General features: G+C 35.0%; 1 protein-coding gene across 1 annotated transcript in view; it reads left to right on the plus strand.

Moving 5' to 3' along the window:
- Positions 1-19,630, plus strand: part of HPSE2 (heparanase 2 (inactive)) — a 753,270-nt gene that overhangs the window by 513,590 nt on the left and 220,050 nt on the right. The window contains exon 7 of the mRNA XM_056801127.1: positions 1,042-1,135. Within this exon, the coding sequence (XP_056657105.1) occupies positions 1,042-1,135 (94 nt within the window). The remainder of the gene's footprint in view (positions 1-1,041; positions 1,136-19,630) is intronic.

The following is a 19,630-nucleotide window of genomic DNA, read 5'->3' on the forward strand; positions in this document are numbered from 1 at the left end:
GAGAGTTGTTTTAATTTGTAATTCTCAAATTATTTTTTTTTCTCTTGAGATCTGCCTGCTCATATACTTTGACCTTTTATCAGTTAGGGAATGGGTCTTATTCTTATCCATTTGAATCAGTTCCTTATATCACTTGTTCTTATATGATTCCAATACTGATTAGCATGGAAGCTTTGACCTGCTTCCTTTCTAAATTGGGCTGGTTTGATTCTTCTGAGTCACCCTAGTGGCCATAAGATCTTGGAGGCTCACCATATTGGTGGTACAGAGATAGATAGTAAAGACATCCGAAGGACTTAGTCTACTTCAGCTAAGAACACCTGAGCTCAAGAGATTCCCCATCCTCCTCTCCAATATCAGAGATTATAGACATACTCTACCAGGTTCAGTTCTTTCTTCATTTCTTTCAGCATGAAAGTAATCCAATTACATTCATATATCATAATTTTTCCAGTTATTTGCCATCATAAAAAGAGCTCTTATAGATATACATTTGTGCATATTTTTATCTAAGTGTAAATATATTTACATATAGTACTATTTGGTGTTGTGCAAATAGAAATATCACTGATAATGAGCTTATTAGAATGGCTAGAAAGCTACACTAAGAAGAGAGCATGCTTTTGGATTTTTTTTTACATATCTTTACATACTTATAGTGATCAGGAAAAAATTAAATGCAAGTTTTTCCTACTTCCATTTAAAACTCTGTTATGAAATAATTCTTTGTGATATTTTTGTGTAAAAATTACATTGCCTAAAAAAGTAAACTTCTCCATGGTCTCATTTTTATTATGACACATGTAGCAGCTTCTATAGAATTCTGTATATTTTATAGACTAAAACTGAAAAATTATTGTATTAGACTAAGTTGGAAGTAGAAATAGAGAAGTAGTGGGGTTTTTTTTTTAGAACAATCTCAAAGGCAAAGTACAGTAGGTTTTTTAAATCAACACCAATGATCATGAGCTAGGGAAAAAAAAGTATTTGTGATCCCTTTTGCTACATTCTATCTGATTCTCCTTTCTTTTTTCATTCTAGTTACTACATTGACAGCCGAGTGGTCAAGGTTATGGACTTCCTGAAAACCCGACTATTAGACACACTCTCTGACCAGATTAGGAAAATTCAGAAAGTGAGTAAAAGGTATACTGTAATAAAGATAAGTGAGCTCCAATGTGAGGCATGGGAAAGTAGTCACAGTGTTATACCTGTACATCAGAGTCAGGACAAGGTGAGACTCAAGGAGCCCCAGAACAATTGTCTTGGGACAATTGAAATTGAAATAGACTCCTATGAGAGCTCTATTGTGTAGCTTTTGGAGTTAGGGGAGGGATTTGTTGTTATTTTCATGTTTGAGTTTCCCAAGGCTAGGTCTTTATCCTTGCATTTGATATTTTTGGATAGCAAGGTTCTGAAGTGTGGAACCTACTTTCTTTGTCACTCTCATGTCGGTAATTAACAACACTTCCTCAGCGAGTAAACAGATGGATGGCAAACATTTCTAGGAAGGTTTCTTTTGGCAAAATTGTGATTTGAAAGTGTGCTGCATTCATTCATTCAGCAATCATTTATTTAGCACGCATTGTGTGTAGAATACTGTGTTAGGTATTTGAGGAGGCACAAAGGAAGGTAAAATATGGTCTCTGCCCTCCTGGATCTTACATTTTAATCAGTAGATAAATTACAGACATAGGTAATAATAATACAGAACATTAATTAAAAAGGGCATTAGAGAGCTGCAAAACAAAATACTCTCTGATGTCTGAAGAAGGAAGTTTTTGCCTCAGTTTTACTCTTGGACTTGCTTCCACATCAGTCTTTTTTCTTTTTTTTTTTATCATGTAAAATACACTTCCATATTGATCCCTATTGTAAAAAACACACTTATACCCAACCAACCCCCCCCCACAACCTATAAATTCACTGATGTGAAAGATAGTGTGCTTGGCTCTATATCCATCTGAATCCAACAGTTCTTTCTCTGGAAGTAGATAGCATTCCTCATCATGTCTCAGGATTGTCTCAGATCATTGCATTGCTGAGAGTAACCAGGTTTTCATAGTTGATCATCATGCAATATTGCTCTTACTGTGTATAATATTCTCCCAGTCCTGCTTATTTTCCTCTGCACCAGTTCCTGCAGATCTTCCAGTTTCTTCTGAAGTCATCTTGATCATCATTTGTTAATGCCCAATACTATTCCATCACTAACCTATACCAAAATTTGTTCAGCCATTCTCCAATTGATGGACATCACCTCAATTCAATCTTTGACTAAGACAAATAGAAGATAAGAAACTTTGCCAATGGAAGAAGAAAAAATTAGTAGAGGCTGTGTGTGTGTGTGTGTGTGTGTGTGTGTGTTTACATGTTCATAGTAGAAAAAGCAGTGGCCTTCAAGTCAGAAGGCTTGGCACATACTAGCTGGATGACCTTGGACCTCTCTGAGCCTTCATTTCTTCATCTACAAAAATAGGAGGCTTACTTCATAGGTGCAAGGAAAACCAAAAAAAGGTAGTATGAATGAAAATACCTTGTAATTAAAATGCTACTTTACTGCATGCTATTATTGTGAGTTATATCAGGATACATTCCCATTTTTCTCCCTTAATCCATTATATTTTGTTTCTGTAATATAGCTGTTGAGTTGCTACTAGCTAGTTGCTACTAGATGAGGCTCTTGCAACTTTGGGAGCAGAAACTAAGAGAAGACTACTTCTCCCCTGGGAAGTAAACCTCTATTATTTGGTATGTGGTCTGTTTTCTTAAGCAAATGAAATGGTTAATTGGGAAAACAGAACCTTATGGCTTACATGTAATTAATTTTAAAAGATATTCTATTTAGAGCAAGAGTATCAAAAGATCCAAGATCCAGATTCATGATAAGTTACAAACTTAGACTCCATAATTTTTATACTGAACATCAAGATAGAGATTTTTCTTACTACATGGAAATACAGGACTATTTTCTGAATATATGATAAGAGACCCATGTAAGGTCCCATTCCATAAGCCTCTTCAATTTCATTCAATAATTAATTGTTTACTATGTGTCCACATCATGGATAACTAAAGAAAAACAATAAGCAAAATAGTCCTTTTCCTAGAGTTTATGTTCTCCTAAGAAATATTTATAAATATAAAAGCAAGCAAATAAAAGATAATTTAAAATTTAGCCTTAATAGAGAGGGAATGAGGAAAGGTGATACATGAGGTAAACCTTAAGGGAAATTCAATTTCTGGTACATAGTGAGTCTATCCATAGATTGGTCAAGATTGAGGTGAAGGGGGGGGTGTTCCAAGCATAGGAAATATCCTGTGCATGCAAAGACATTGAGATGGACCTTTTAGCTGTAGAGTATTGTAAAGAGATTTGAATGAGCTGGAGAGGTAGGCCAGAACTGGTTTTAAAAAGCTCTCCATGCCACAGTAAAGATTCTTGTATTTTATCTTTGTGGTTAATAGAAGGAACCAGAAGAGATTTCTGAGGAGCAGAGCAGCATGGTCAGACCAGTTTTTTTAAGATCGTTTTATATGATGTTCCTTCCAATTCAGGAAACACTAGAATACAGGCAAATACTGAGGAATACCAAAACAAATTCGTTTAGAAGACAGCAATCAGCAGGGAGTCATCATAGAATTCTTTTACCCAGCACATACCCCAAAGTATGGAGTTTTACCTTCGGTTCTATTTGTAGAACCCAGTTTTTGTCAAACCTTCTCCCAGTCGCCTTGAGCTCTCTCTGATAGAATTTAGCTGACAATACCATTGATAGTCTCTTAATGTGCATTTATCAGCTTTTCAGATGCATTACTCTGAGGTATGAAAGAAGGGAATTTGACCAAGGAATGAAACCACAGAATTTTTAGGACAATTTTTATTCAAATGCTACTTTAATAAAAACCTATCTGCTGTATCCTCAATTGGATCTCATAGAATGTCTTATCCTTCTGTATGATGGGTATAGTCCTATCACATTTTTACTCAAAGGTTTGTCATCTTTGACTATTTCAAAGAGGAATCTTTAATATGAATTATTCAAGATACTCAAAATGATTCATAATATTGATTTTCCATTCATAAAGTAGAAAGAACATTGGTTTGGTTGTCAGAACTCTTATGTTTCAATCCCACTTCTGATACTACCTGTGTGACCTTGAAACAGTCGCCTAATATCTCTAGTAATTCTGAGAAGTCTATGGCTTCCATTTCCTCATCTCAAGTAGAAGGGAGCTAGAATTAGATGACCACTGAGGTTTTTTGCAACTCTAGAACTTATGATCTTATCATATAATTCACCTTTACATGGTCTCTGTTCTAGTCAAATGAGTCTGATAGCTGTTCCCATGAGATATTTTACCTTCTGCCTACATGCCTTTGTCCAGGTGGTACTCTGTTCCTGGAAAGTATACCCTCTTCAACTTTGCCTTGTAGAATTTCTAACTTCCTTCACAGAACCATCCAATTACTATTTCTTCAATGAGACCTTTTCTGATTTTCCTCCACCTCAATTTCTAATGTCCTGTCCCTCTTGAAATTACATTTTATATACAGTACAATCTTTGTACTTATAAGGGTATGTGGTATCACAGAATTTTAGAACTGTAAGGGAACACAGCAAACCTTCTAATCTAATTTATGCCTGAAAAAATCCTCCTGAGAACCTATTGCAAGTAAGTGGTCATCAACTCTGCCTAAAGAGTTTCCATTGAGGAGGAATTCCTTAGCCCATTCTGCTTTTGAACAAGTCATTTCCTCAGTGGAATATAATGGCAATGAAGGCAAGGATTGTTTCATTTTTTTCTTTTAATGGGAGGTCAATAAATTTTTTGCAAATGTTTAAAGTGTTTTTTAAAATAAGTGTTTTACTTAGAAGGAAAACTACAAAGAAATGTTTGATGAACTGTAGGTAACTAACCAATCAGTGCCAAGTATTTAAGCATGTGTGTATTTCCTTGAAATTACACATGGAGACAACTGGGAACAAAGGAGACTTATTGAGATTCTGCCACATTAATGGTGCCTCTTAATTCATTGAGCCCTGGTCCATTTCCATGCAAGGTCAGTGGCCTTAAATCCCCTCTGAAGCTGAGTTACAGGGCTGGAACATGGTCAAATCGCAGATCTGGAGAGCTTTAAAAAAATCCCTTAATTTTTTTTAACTGTTATTCCATTTGCCATACTCCCCCCAACCCACACCCTACCAGTCCTCATCTCTGTAGTTGTATTTCTCTCCATTAGAGTCCATGTCCATAGGTCTGTAATCAAATCTTTAAAAAAAATCTAAGTTTCCCATGAGAACTATCAATTGATTCTCCTCAATTGGACACCCATCAATTAAAGCCCCTGTCCATGTGAACATAATCAAATTCTTATAGAAACTGAAAGTTTCCCATGAGAACAGCCTGTCAAAATGATGCTGTATTCTGCTACAGAACTAGAAATTGGAGTTTATAAATACCGTAGACAGCTTCAGCTCTCTTCCTTCTCCACTGACTCACCAGTCATTTCCCAAACAGTCACATGCCTAGACCTAAACATGAGGCAGACAGACATCTTAGTGATTCTGTATGCTACAAAATTTTCCCAGATAATATAAAATGATATGAAGTTATGACAGTGGATCACTGATGCATAGTCAGTCTTTTCTAAGCTCACACAAGTCTTTCTAGCAGTCTATTTCCAAACCAAGCCCACTGGTAGGATGAATGGCAGAACTACCCAACTCCCCTAGCACAAAAAAAATATATATGTCTTGAATGCCCTTACACTAGAAAACCTTACATGAGATTTTTTTTTAATTGTCCCTTGTATCAATAGCCTCCTTAGAAGAATCTGGATGGTGATTTTTTTTACTCAGAACAATACTAGAAAATTTTATCCAAATCATTAATAAATTTTTCTGGAATTCATTTTCTTCATCTGTCAAATTAAGAGGTTCACCTGGATTACCATTAAGATCCATGCCTGCTCTAAGTGTGTGATACTGACAACAAGTTCTTTGAGGTTGTCAAACTAGGGATTATTGCCCCCATTTTACGGATAAGGCTCACTAAGGTTAAGTGCTCTAAGTAACCCTAGACAAAATTATGAGTCCAATGTTTTTTTCTTCTACATCAGAATGTCTCACGTGTATTCCTGTAACAATTATAGAGTCTCTATTTTGGCTACCCTCTTCAAAATGTAGACAATAGGATTACTTTTTAATTTATTCCTGGGGTTTGTTTACAATCTTACCTTGCCTCCAGCCATAAGTGTACTCCAAGTGTGTCAGTACACCTGTAGACACTTATTGCTGGTCCTCTTTCCTTCAGAGGCAATAAGTACGGACTGTGCAACTTCTTGTGTTCTCAGCCTTTAGAATTAGAAACCCCTGTTACATTAACTCATTCCAGAACTTTGAGATTCAAAGAGTCCCTGAAGCTTTGGTGATAACTTCAAGGAGTTTGGCTCTGGGTGCTTGGGATTATTGGTATTTCTGGGCTTGGTCTCTCCAGAAAAATCCTAGCATTTTAGCCGGTTTCAGCAAACATCTGCTGTATTACTAGATATATACCTCTAGCTGGGGCTAACTGTTAGAAATGCAGACCCATAGAAAGCTATATTGAAGTATTCCCCTGCCAGTCTCAGTTCCTGAGTATTTTCTTTCACTCAGGATACAAAGATAAAGATAAAATACAAAAAGATTCTTCCCCATTCCTGCCATGAGATTTTATTTAGGCTGCCTCCTTAGCACAGTGGTATATAATAGGTACTTAATAAATGTTTGTTAAATGGCCATAGGATCATAGATCTGGAGTTCAAAGGGCAACTAGTCCAATTCACTCATTTCACAGAAAAGGCCCAGGAAAGTGAAAGGATTTCTTCCATATCAGACAAGTAAAAAGAACCAGGATTCAAATTCCAGATCCTTTAGCTCAAAATCCAGTGTTCTCTTAAACCAACCATACTGCCTATTTCAAAATTAGCTGCTTTCTGGCTTCTAACATTGGAATATATCCAGTTATTTCCTTCATATGGACTTAGAGATCAATGCCCCTCCCCCATCATCCTTTTTCACAGTTCTTTGTGTGAGTTTCATTGGAACCTTTCTCACCACATCCCTCCTTCTCATTCTTAGAAAGTTCTTGCAAGAAACTTGTAACTACCTATTGAACTTCTTGTTGGAATATTCATCCAAAAGAATTTTCTGTGGATATATAATGCATATTGGACCTCCTCGGTGACAGCTGTTTGTCCCAACCCCATGATTTGCTCGCCACTTAGAGATGTCAATTCCTAGACCAGAGGAAGTTCTCCAATCTTTTCCCAGGGAAGAGTTGGGTTTAATTTCCTCAGTCTTTCTATTGCCTAAAGGGGTGAACACAGTTGACAGCCTTATTCACTTTCTTCTGCTTTGGAAACCACCAAGAACAGCCAAAAAGAGGAAATATGATGCTGGCTCTCAGCTTGGGGACTGACTACTTACTAGCCATATCCTTGGGCACACGACCCCTTTAAACCTCACTTTCTCCGCCTGGAAAATAAGGACAATATTTGTACCTCCCAATTCCCCAGTGCCATGAAGGGCCAATATGATAACACAGATAAATCCTAAGTGCTGCATAAAGTTTCACCTGCTCTTATCAATCTGCTGAGACTTGGTGTTCTGGACTTGCAGTCTCTCAATCGATGATCCCGCCCCTTGTCCTTGAAGAAGCCTATCAAAGCTCACCTCTCCAGGGCGCCTGCGCAGGCCAGAACTTTCTTCCCCTTCCCCTTTGCCAGTGCGCAGGTGCAGGAGAATCTCCTTAGAGGACCAAGTGAAGGAAGAACCTTAAAAGGGAAACCTGTGTCAGAAAGGACCGTTACTTTCTTCCTGTTTGCCTATCCCTTAATAATAATAAAAACCCACATTCATTTAGCCCTTCACTGTGGTTGTCCAATAGCCTTCTTCCCCATCATGGTCTTGTTTCAGGTGAGCAAACTGAGGTCCTGAGAGGCCCATGATTTCAAAAATCGCTTTGAGTCATTTCTACTCTAAGATGTAGTCATACTAGTCCATCGTCATTTCTATTTTTTTTTATCATTTCTCTCAACATTTTTACTTTGTGTTCGTCCACATGAACTGTCAATGTGTTGTCAAATTCTATATAGAATATTCTTTTATTTATGTGATTTAAAGGCTTATACCTGTGTATTCGTTTGGATGATATTTTTGTATTAGTATGACCCAGTCATGAATGTTGAATATTTCTCAAGTTATAGATCTCCCTTATTTCTATAATTATATTTTATATATTTATATGGATAAATTATATTTTATATATGTATAATATATTTCTATATTTAAGCCCTGTGTGTGGCTCCTGATCATCTCGGTTTACTCATTTGTATTGACTAGAAGTAGAATTTTTATACTTTTTCCCACTTGATTTTTGTTAGTAATATACAAAAATGATGAGTTATTTCTGTGTATTTTATATTCTCTTTTATTAAATTTATTACCATGTTTCGTTTTTCCTTAGTTCTCTAGGGTTTTCTGAATAAACTACCATAATGCCTTCAGTTAGGAATAATTTTGCCCCTTCTTTGCCAATGCTTATTCTTTTTTTTTTCTTTTGCTATAGTTAGCCTTTCTGGTACTATGTCAAGTTGTAGAGGAGATGGAAGAATCTTTGCTTCTAATCTTATTGGGAAAGTGTTTTTCCATTTCAAATAATGCCCACATTTGGCTATAAATAAATGTTTCCTTCATGTTAAAAAAGGACTTTGCCTGCAGAAAACAGGTCTTGCTGTCCTGGAAAGACTTATAGGATAGTCCCAGAAACAGACTATGTCCAGTTTCTGGGAACTTGAATAACTTAACTTTGGAGAGGCTTTGTTCAAATCCAATTGTCAGTCAGTTTTTTGACTGATAATTTATGAATCCAAGAGAGTTACAAAATAACCATGTTTTATGTACCCCCTTTTGACTGCAGAAGTGGTGGCAGAATGGCTGAAGAGAGAGTTGGAAATGCTCACAGAGTTTGGGGATTATCTGTATAAACATTAACTTTGCAATTGGTGCTCAAAATGTTATGATCTTGTCCTGTGAACAGGAGTTGCTGAGAAAATAGAATCATGTCACTCTTAGAGATTCTAGCCATAAACAAAACTAGGAGACAGAAGGAAGTTGTAGCTGAATGGAAAATTAAATCATAGGCTCTTCTTGAAGGGTCAAATAAAGAAGTTAAGTATTTTCATTCATGCATCTAAAAGCAACAATCAATATATTTTCATGGAACTTTGGGTTACCTTGAATTGCTGTGCTCATGGTAAACAACAATGTACGGAAATAATTGCAGTTTATGTACTTATATGCACTTTTGAGTATGACAAGGGAGAAGAAAAAATACTCTGAACTTGAAAAGACACAATAAATTAAATCAAAATGTGGTCTTTAAAAAAAAAAAAACCCTTTCCTTCTATCTTAGAATTCATAGGTTCAAAGGCAGAAGAACAGTAAATGCTAGGCAATGGGGGTAAATTGACTAACCCAGGGTCATAAGGCTAGGAAGTATCTGAGGCCAGATTTGAACCCAGGTACTCCCATCTCTAGATCTGGCTCTCAAACCACTGAACCACCTAGCTGCCCTAACATATAGTCTTTTAAGGGGCAGCTAGGTGGCTCAGTGGATAGAGTGCATAGAATGTCCAGCCTGTAGTCAGGAAGACTTGTCTCTGAGTTTAAATCTGGCCTCAGACATTTACTAGCTATGTAACCCTGGGAAAGTCACTTAACCTTGTTCGCCTGAGTTTTCTTATCTATAAAATGAACTGGAGAAGGAAATGGCCAACCACTCCAGTGTCTTTGACAAGAAAACCCCAAATGGATTCATGAAGAGTCAGAAACAACTGAGGTGACTGATCAAAATATTCTTTAATAACTGTTCTGAAAAATAATTTTATGGGTGTATTTTGTTTTGACAAAATCACTTCCCAACAGTTTCACAAATATGTAGTTCTTTCTGTTTAGTACCTAATAAAGCAGTTGCACCAAACAAAACAAGTTATATTCCATGTTTACAACTTATTAAAACAACAGAAATAATAGTAATAATGGCAGCTAGCATTTACATAGTGTTTTATGTTTTGTAAAAAATTTATAAATATTTATCTCATTTTATACTCACAACAACCCTGAGAGGTTGGTAGGTACTCTTATTATCCTTGTTTTATACTTTGGGAAACCAAGATAGACAAGTGAAGTGATTTTCCTAGGGTTACATGGCTAGTAAAAATCCAAGGTCAGATTTGAATTCAAGTCTTCCTAATTCCCGATCTGAGAGGATTTTTTTTTAACAGCAGCTATTTGAAACAAATACTGGTCATTGCTTTGGCATTGACTCTGTACTTTTAATATTCTTGCCTTCATTTATGTTATTGTAATCATTGTATAGATTTTTCTTCTGGATTTGCTTCCTTCATTCTGTATCAGTTTATATTAGTCTCCACATGTTTTTCCAGATTCTTTATATATGTTATTTACAGTTCTGAAATAATATTACTTTTTCTGGATATTTTCTTTGTAGTTCATATATTCGTTGCAAATCAAATCTGTAACATGAGAGTAATTAATAGGAATCAAAGCATGAGGACACAGATGCAATATCTGAGAATCCCAGACAGCACAGCAAACAGAATAGAGCATAAAGGAGGGTCAGTTCACTTATAAAGTACTATGTGACACTTTTTTTGCATCAGGAGGTTTCTGGTTTGGCTACTAAGGGCAGCAAACTTTGCGTTGTTAGGAAGTTAGGCTGTTACAGTCAGTCAGATATTGCTAATTTAAACAACAATGTATGACCATGTGAAGAAATTTTTTTATTATTTAAAAGATTTCAGCATTGAGGCAGTTATAAAATATTTGTTTTCCTGAATGCAGTCAGCTTTAGCTTAATATAAAGTTCTAAAAATTCAAATATTGAATAATAGTCTCAATTATTAGCTATTTTGATTTATAAAGATTTTTTAAATTCATAGAAATCATATAAAAGATCTTGTGAACTTATAATAATGCAATTAAACTCCGAGAATTATATCCCAATATTCAGTTTACCTTGTTATTTGGCTTTTTTCCATGTTTGCCTCTTACTGGTTTTGATATACTTGGCAATAGATGAGCATCAGAACCATAGGATATGTGACATGTACAGAAATAAAATGCAGTATTCAAAAGTTATCCAAGAGGTCATTTACTTCAAAAGTCTTTGGAATTCAGGAAAGCTAGGTAGCTAATGAAATATAACATTTTGTTGGACAAGGAAGCAATGGGAAGGGCTTAACTTTCTACTGAATGCCATGACTGTCAATTTTTACTAATTATGCTTGCATTCTTAGAAGGTTCCAATCCATCATTCTTCTGGCACATGCCATTTACAAGACAGAAAGTTAAATTTGTTGTCAAATTGAAAACCTCAGAGTAAATAATTTAGCTTCTAGGAGAAGGAAAAAGGAAAGAAGCATTTACTAAATGCTTTCTATATGGTAAGTTCTGGGAAAACAAATACAAGCAAAAATATAGCCACTCCTGCTGACATTCTCATGGGAAAAGTCTGTACACAAAAGGGGGCTGAAAAGAGGGAGGAGGAAAAGATCCCTGGTACTCCAGTGTGGTTTTAAAGACTGGAAACCAGGAACAAGGCCAAGAGGGCAATGTTGTTGTTTGGCTGAGACTCTTAAGAGGAAAGCTTTAGAAAGGAGAATAAGATCTTGAAGAAATTAGAATTTGATTATAGGGGATTTAAACTTCCCATAGTAGTGGAAAACAGGTTGTATAAATGTGTAGTTACTGCCAGAGTGGTAGTACTCACTTAAAACCTATTTCTTGTACTTTGTGGGGCAGCTAGATTGTGAGAATGAATCTACATGGGTAATAGGAACAAGAGTCTCAGCCATGACTTTGTGGTAATCACTAACCTCAGGTCTGCTTTGCTCTTTGTAATTTTGCTCTTGGTTCCCACTCCAAGCATTGCTATAGTATGGAAGTTTAAATCCAGGCACTTGCAATAATATTTATTATAATCATACCACAATTTGTTTAGGCATTTCCCCAATTAATGGACACATACTTTGTTACTATTTATTATAAAAAAAAGTGCTAGTAGGAATGTTTTGGAATGAGCTAGGCCATTTTTTGTGATTCTGGGCCCCTTGAAATAGCAAGATCACTGGGCCAAAGAATATGAATAGTTGTCACTTTTTTTTTTGCATTATCAGTTAATTTCTAGAATATTTAAATAATCAACTGTTTCATTATCATTGTATTTGGAGTTCTGTCTTCCTTGATAACCCCTGGAAATCTTCTAATTCTGCCTTTTATCATTTTGACAGTGATAGTGATGTCCCATTCTGTCCCCCCAGAATATTACCAGGAGATCCCACTTACAAAATTAAACCTAAGGATTCTTATATACCCACTTAGATAGGAAACTCTTTTCTAGGCATAAAAACTTCTGGCAAATCTGTGCTCTGAATTCCCTAACCTATATCTGGGTCATGTTGATTCTACCCTCTGACCCTTCACTTAGCAACAATGTTTCACTGACTATCTCCCTAGGCTTCCTGTCTGTTGTTAGGTTCTATGGAAACATGTATGTTGAGAATGAAACTGTGTGCCAAATAGATGTATGATCATGAGGATATAAAATAAAGCCAAGCCTCAGCCAAAGAGGGAGCAATTTCTCTGTGAAACCCTGTGCTGTGGGTTGAATATGAAAGCTGTCTCCCATTCATCATTATTTTGCCTAAGTTGCCAAACCCAGTCAGGAGGAACCCTTGACTTCTCAGTCTGCAAGTCAGCTTTTGAAACACAACCTGTATCTTCTCAATCACCCAGATTTGCAATTTACTCTTCATCCATTACTGTTTACTTTCACTCATCCCCCCCAAACCTCATCTCTTGCCAAGTCCATTCAGTTCTCTCTATCTTGCATACTCCTCTATATTCACAGAGTCACCACCTAGTGCAGGCCATCATCATTCACAACTGAAATCATACCCAAAGGGCCATAAAACTGTATATACCCTTTGACCCAGACATATCACTATTGGGTCTATATACCAAAGAGATCAAAGGTAGAGAAAAAGACATACTTGTACAAAAGTATTTATAACAGCCCTTTTTGTGGTGGCAAAGAATTGGAAACTGAAGGGAAGTTCATCAATTGGAAAATGACTAAACAAGTGATATATTGTCATCGTGGAATACTATTGTACCATAAGAAATGACAGACAAGACAAAAACAAAAAAATTCTGCAAAGATTTAAATTAAGTATCATAAAGTGAAGTGAATAGAACCAGGGAATACTGTAGACAGTAACCACAATTACTGTATGATGATAATCTGTGAATGACTTAACTATTATCAATAGTGTAAGGATCCAGGAAAATTCCAAGAAACTTATGATGAAAGAAGCTCTCCACTGTCACAGAAGGAACTAACAGGGTCTGAATGCAGATTGAAGCATACTATTTATTTCCTCCACGAATTTTTCCCTATTTCAAGCAAAATGTATCTTTTTTACACAATGAAGAACATGGAAACATACAGGTACAACCTATATTATATTACCTACTGTCTCAGGGAGGCAGAAAACAAAGATTGAAAAACATCAGAAAATGATTATTAAAAATTATATAAACATATAATCTTGAAAAATAAAAAAATCAATTTAAATAACAACCAAACAACAAAATGGAAAATAAAATTGCCTTCTGGTTGGTCATCCTGTTTTAAGTCTTACTCCAATTCATCCTTTACTCAGAACTTAAAGGGATTTCATTACAGTGTAGGTATGATCATGCTGTACTCCTATTCAACAAATTCCAATGGTTCCCTATTACCTCCACAATCAAATATAAAATAGTTTGTTTGGCATTTAAAGTTCTTTATAAATTGGCCTCTTCCTACCTTTCCAGTCTTCTTATACTTTACTTCCTTCCATGTACTCTACCATCCTGTGACACTGGCCTTTCTGCTGTCCCTTATATAGTTTATTCCATTACCCAGTTTTTATGCCTTTTTATTGACTGTTCTCCATATCTAGAATGCCCCCCCACATTCACTATAAATTAGAAAATAAAAAAACTTAATAATATGATATTTAAAAGCTTTTTTATGAATAGAATTCATTTAGTCAGAAAAAATATTAATTTTTTCTGGATGGGGGAAAATATTTTTATTCCAGTCTCTCTGGTAAAAGTTGAACATCTAAAATATATATATATATATATTTTAGATGTTCAACTTTATATATATATATAACTATAACTATATATAACTAGATATATATATATATATAGATATATATAAGGCTTAGAGCTTTCATATAAATTACCTAAAGGATATGAACAGTTTTTAAGAAATAAAATGCAAGCTATCAATAACTAAATAAAAATGTTCAGAACCATAATTAAAATAAGTAGAATTGAGAAGTAGAAGGTGTGGGTGGAATGATGGATTGGAGACAGCTTTCTCATTCAACCTGCATCACAGGTTTCACAATATAAAGTGCTACGCCTTGGCTGAGGCCTGGCTTTATTTTATCTCTTCATGATTACACATCTATTTGGCACACAGTTTCATTCTCAACATACATGTTTCCATAGAACCTAACAACAGACAGGAAGCTGGGAGATAGTCAATGAAACATTGTTGCTAAGTGGAGGGTCAGAGGGTATAATCAACATGTCCCAGATATAGGTTAGGGAATTCAGAGCACAGATTTGCCAGAAGTTTTAATGCCTAGAAAAGAGGTTCCTATCTAAGTGGGTATATAAGAATCCTTAGGTTTAATTTTGTAAGTGGGATCTCCTGGTAATATTCTGGGGGGACAGTGGGACATCTATATTAACCCTGCAAGCATGGTCCTCTCATCTATTTTTCCCTGGGCTAAGTAAATATAATAATCATAGCAATTCCAATAATAAGGGGATATTAATAAGGAAAGTCACTTGGGATGTTTCCATCCTTCCTGGGGGGCTGCTTTGCAGTCCCCGGTTTCCACGTGTGACCGTGTCAAACAGCATGGTCTTTGATGGCTCCCCTCTCCTTTTTTTGTTTTTTTTAATTGGAGTGACTTTAATTCAATTTGGACTTGACATAGTGTAGAACCTAGGAATGTAATGACAGAGATGAAGGATCACTTAGAGTGCCTTAACTATGGGGGATAAATTGCAGGGCATAAATGTCTAGATCATCATACCAGTCAGTAATATTAATAGGAAGCATAATAAAATGTGGTTGTTTGACAACAAATACAGTGGTAACAGAAATGGAGGGATTAAGATAATTGGCTAAAATATATCCTGAACAAGAAATTCTAAAAGTCATGGGGGATAACATATGCATCTGTGGGACCGCCGAGAAATTGGTATAAAGTCATTAGTATAAAGTTAAAGGCAACAGTATAATCAGGAGGTAAAAATCCTTCTTGTGCTTGGGCTGCAAGTGTCTTAATTTGTCCCCAAGCTGGGCAGAGCATTCTGAGTTGTTATTTTCACACAATTTCTCTGTATCTGCATTCTCTTCATTGCTTTCCTGCTGGGATGAATCATGCAGCTTGTTGTTGGGGTGGGAGTCATGGCAGGAATGTGTCCTAAAGGTCCTAAACTTTAACTTAAAATTTTTGATTTTATGTCCCTAGTAAATAGCTAAATAGTACTTGGGACATTTAATTGTAGCCCCATCAGAACCTCAGAAATGCATGGGAAAAAATATTGTTTAGAACATAAACAGACTAAGCAGTAATTACTAATAAGAGCAAAGTATAACAGATGTGATTATTTTCTTCTCATTGGACAAAAATTTCATCCATAATCAATAATACTCTAATTCCAATCATTATCTTAATCTGAAAACAGGTTGCTTGCATATTCACCTAATCTAGCAATTGCTAAAATATTTACCTTAAATAAGTGTAAGGTTCTCAATAATTTTGCTACATAGAAACTTTATCTATGTACATGTCACTGTAGTGGTGAAAAACTATCCTATCCTATCTCAAAATGTGTTTAAATTTAGTATATTCCTACTTATGATGGAATTTTTTTGTGCTCACTAAGAATCCTTTTTTCTGCAGTAGAAAAAGGGAGGGGTAACAGGTAACTTGCTATAACAGGAGAAAGGAAGTGTGTGCGATGAGGCAGGTTTACTAAAAAAATAAAACCCTTAATAGTAATGTTTTAAAATCATAGGATCTTTGTTTTAAAAAATATATGTGTGTTCCCATACATAAAGGTGGATAATGGAATCCTTTTTCCAGTAACCAATGAAATTGTTTATAATCAAAAAACCTGCTTCTGCTTGCCATCCAGTGTATGATTACTTAACTCAGGGCTCAGCTTGAATCATCATGTTGTTTCTTAGCAACTCTAAACAATTTTCTTTGAAGGGTTAATATACTTAACTTTTTCAAAATGTAATCCTAAATTTATACCATGAATGTATTATGGTTTGCACAGAAGCATTTACAGGAAAGACTGACATGTTGATGTATAAAAGGTATTCTAGATATTTTCTCAAAAATTTATCCTAACCACCTGAACCATAAATTTTTCAATTCTGATGTATTCACATTAGCATCTTGAACAGTTAATCCAATTATTCATAAATCATTGTATTACTAATTTGGTTTAAATAACTTTAACATATCAACTGTTGTGACTAAAGAGGAAACATGTTCTTTCACTGAACTTCTTTAGAATTCTGACTATAGTTTGGACTCTGCAGTTTTAACCCCCAAAAAATCTTTCTTCCTGTCTGTTTCTAGAAAAGCTCACATTTGTATTTAATAGTAGTATATAGAAATTATAATTTTTGGACATGATCAAATAAACTCTTGAAATTCCTGTTACTTTTTAACTTTAGTTGTAATATATCTTATTACCAGACGAAATTTTATTCTAGCTGTCAACTAACATCTCAGGGCTTTCAAATTATATCTCTAAAGTTTAGATAAGGTAACCTGTTTAAAATGTTTAGTTATATTAGTCCCTTAATATAAATGTAAAATAATTGCAAGCACTTTTGTTCTCCTACCTGTGCCTGAGGAAGGGGTTAAATTACTTTTGGAGTAGGGAACAGGTGATGTATATAAGAGAGGTGGTGAAGATAGAAATGACAATATTTGAACATAGGTTGGATATGTGGGATATTGGACAAGTGAGAACTTGAGGATAATGCCTAATAATTTCCTTTAGTTCTACCTCATTTGTAATCATGGTTCCCTATGATTTTTTATCCTGGCAATTTGATTTTACTCTGACTTTTAAAAATATGACTAATTTTTAATAGTTTATGTTACCATATATCACTTCCATGACTTATTGCTTTCATTTTTGTTAATCCTTTCTTTGATTTACTCAATTTAGTTTGGTTAATTTACTAAATTTAATTCCTTTTTTTAAAACTTGATTTTAGGTTTTAAAGTAGCATGCCCAATTCATTGATCCATTCTTCCTCTTTTTATTAAAATAAAGTGACTAGAGAAATACATTTTCCTTTAGGATTGCTTTGACCACATCCAGAGAGTTTTGGCAGTTTGTTTCATTGTTGTCATTTTCTTTGATAAATTTTTCCATTATTTCTACCTACTATGTTTTTTAGGATTTAATTACTTGATTTTCAATTTAATCTTCATCCTTACTACAAAGGCCTTTTATGGAATATAATATTTATTGTCTTCTGGTCAGTAAATGATATTTGGTATTTCTGCTTTTCTGTATTTGTTTTGGTGGTTTTTAAAATATGCTCAGTTGTTTTAAAGATGCCATACACAGTTAAGAAATTTGCATATTTGTCTTTCTTTCTATCAGTAACCACCAGAGAACTGTCATTCCTAACTTTTCTAAAATTCTATTCAGGACTCTAGCTTCTTTCTTGGTTCTTTTTTGACTAGATTTGCCTAGTTCTAAGAGTGGTACATTAAGATCTCCAGTACTAGAGATTTATTATTATTTCTTCATGTAATTCAAATAATTTTCTTTTAAATATTCAGATACTGAATCATTCAGTGAATATATATGAAATATTAATTAATTTTATATAATGTATTTAAGGATATGTGCTTTTAATCAAGTCTATTTTTACTATTGTTTTGCCTCTGCTTATCATTACTACTTCAAATTTTGTTGCTATATCTTTGAAGTAAATATTCCTTTGTAAAAGCAATTAATAGATTATCTAGTGGGAGATGAAATTAGAGTGCTGGGTTCTGAGCTCCTAAAATGGAGAAACACTGCTAGAGGGGGCTTGAGTTTATGGCAGATATCTCAGAAAGGCCTCAAGTATCCAGGCCCCTTTATGTGGCGATATATAGCCATCCTGGCCCTGAGAAAATGAAATTAGATCCAATGGTACTACTACTAGGATATTTAAAAAAAAGAGCTAAGGAGCTATTTGTACAAACATTTTAGCAGCTCTTTTTCTAGTGTTAAAGAATTAGAAATTGAGCAATTGTCCACAAAATGGGGAATGGCTAAACAAGTTGTGATATGATTGTGATGGAATACTATTGGGCTCTAAGGAAGAAAAAAATTGTACACAATGACAGCAATATTTTTCAGTGAACAACTATGAATGACCTAGTCATTCTCAGTGATGCAATAGTGATCTAAGATAATCCCAGAGACTCATGAAGAAAAGTGCCATCTGCCCACCAAAAAAAAAGAACTGATAGAATCTGAATTTGGACTGAAACAAACCATATTTCAATTGTTTTCTTTCTTTTTTTTTTGTTTTAGGTCTCTTCCACAAAATGACTAATGTGGGGAAATATTTTACATAAAAAAAGAAAATGAAATCAGAGTATATACATTATACTTAATTTTATTATGCCATTGCTAGTTGTTTTGATTTTTGTCTTGTTGCTGGACTCTAGTGACTCTGGAAGCGAGAGTGAGGCTGACAGCTTTGTGCAACTCTGCCTCACTTAAATCCAATTTGTGTGTGAGTCAAAAGACATCATCTGTACTATTTTATTATTTTAAATCTTATATTTTACTATTTTACTCAATTGTATCCTATCTGGACTAGGGTCTTCCAAGCCCATACTGTGTCGGATAGGCCACAGATGGATACACTGTACTTTGACCCTGACATAGTGATGTCATTTTGGTCCTCTTCAAGTGCAAATGATAACAACCAACCAGTCATTATGGCAAAGTTACTATGATGCTGTTTTAAGGAGCAGAAACATGAGTTACATAGGATAACAAAGAGCACCAGGTTTTTTGTTTTGTTTTTTTAAACTTCCTGAGAAGCCCTAAACAATTTGACTTCAACCTATCTTTCCAGCCCCACTGGGCATTCCCTCAGTTTTTTTCCCTCCTCTGTCCTTTTCAATCCAACCATACTGATCTTCCTAACACAGGATGTTACATAGCATATTTGCTTTTACACTGGCTATTTTATATAGCTAGAATGTGCCACCTTGTCACTAGAATGTAAGCTCCTTATGAGGAGGGATCATTTCCTTTTTGCTGAGTATCCTTCCCTTTACCAGAGGTATTGGATTTTCATCTTTTAGGAACTTACCCATAAATGCACTGTTCATTCATGGATTCAAGAAACATTTATCAAAATATCTACTCTATGGTATAGT

This window comes from Monodelphis domestica, chromosome 1, assembly GCF_027887165.1.
Source record: "Monodelphis domestica isolate mMonDom1 chromosome 1, mMonDom1.pri, whole genome shotgun sequence".
Lineage (NCBI taxonomy): Eukaryota > Metazoa > Chordata > Mammalia > Didelphimorphia > Didelphidae > Monodelphis > Monodelphis domestica.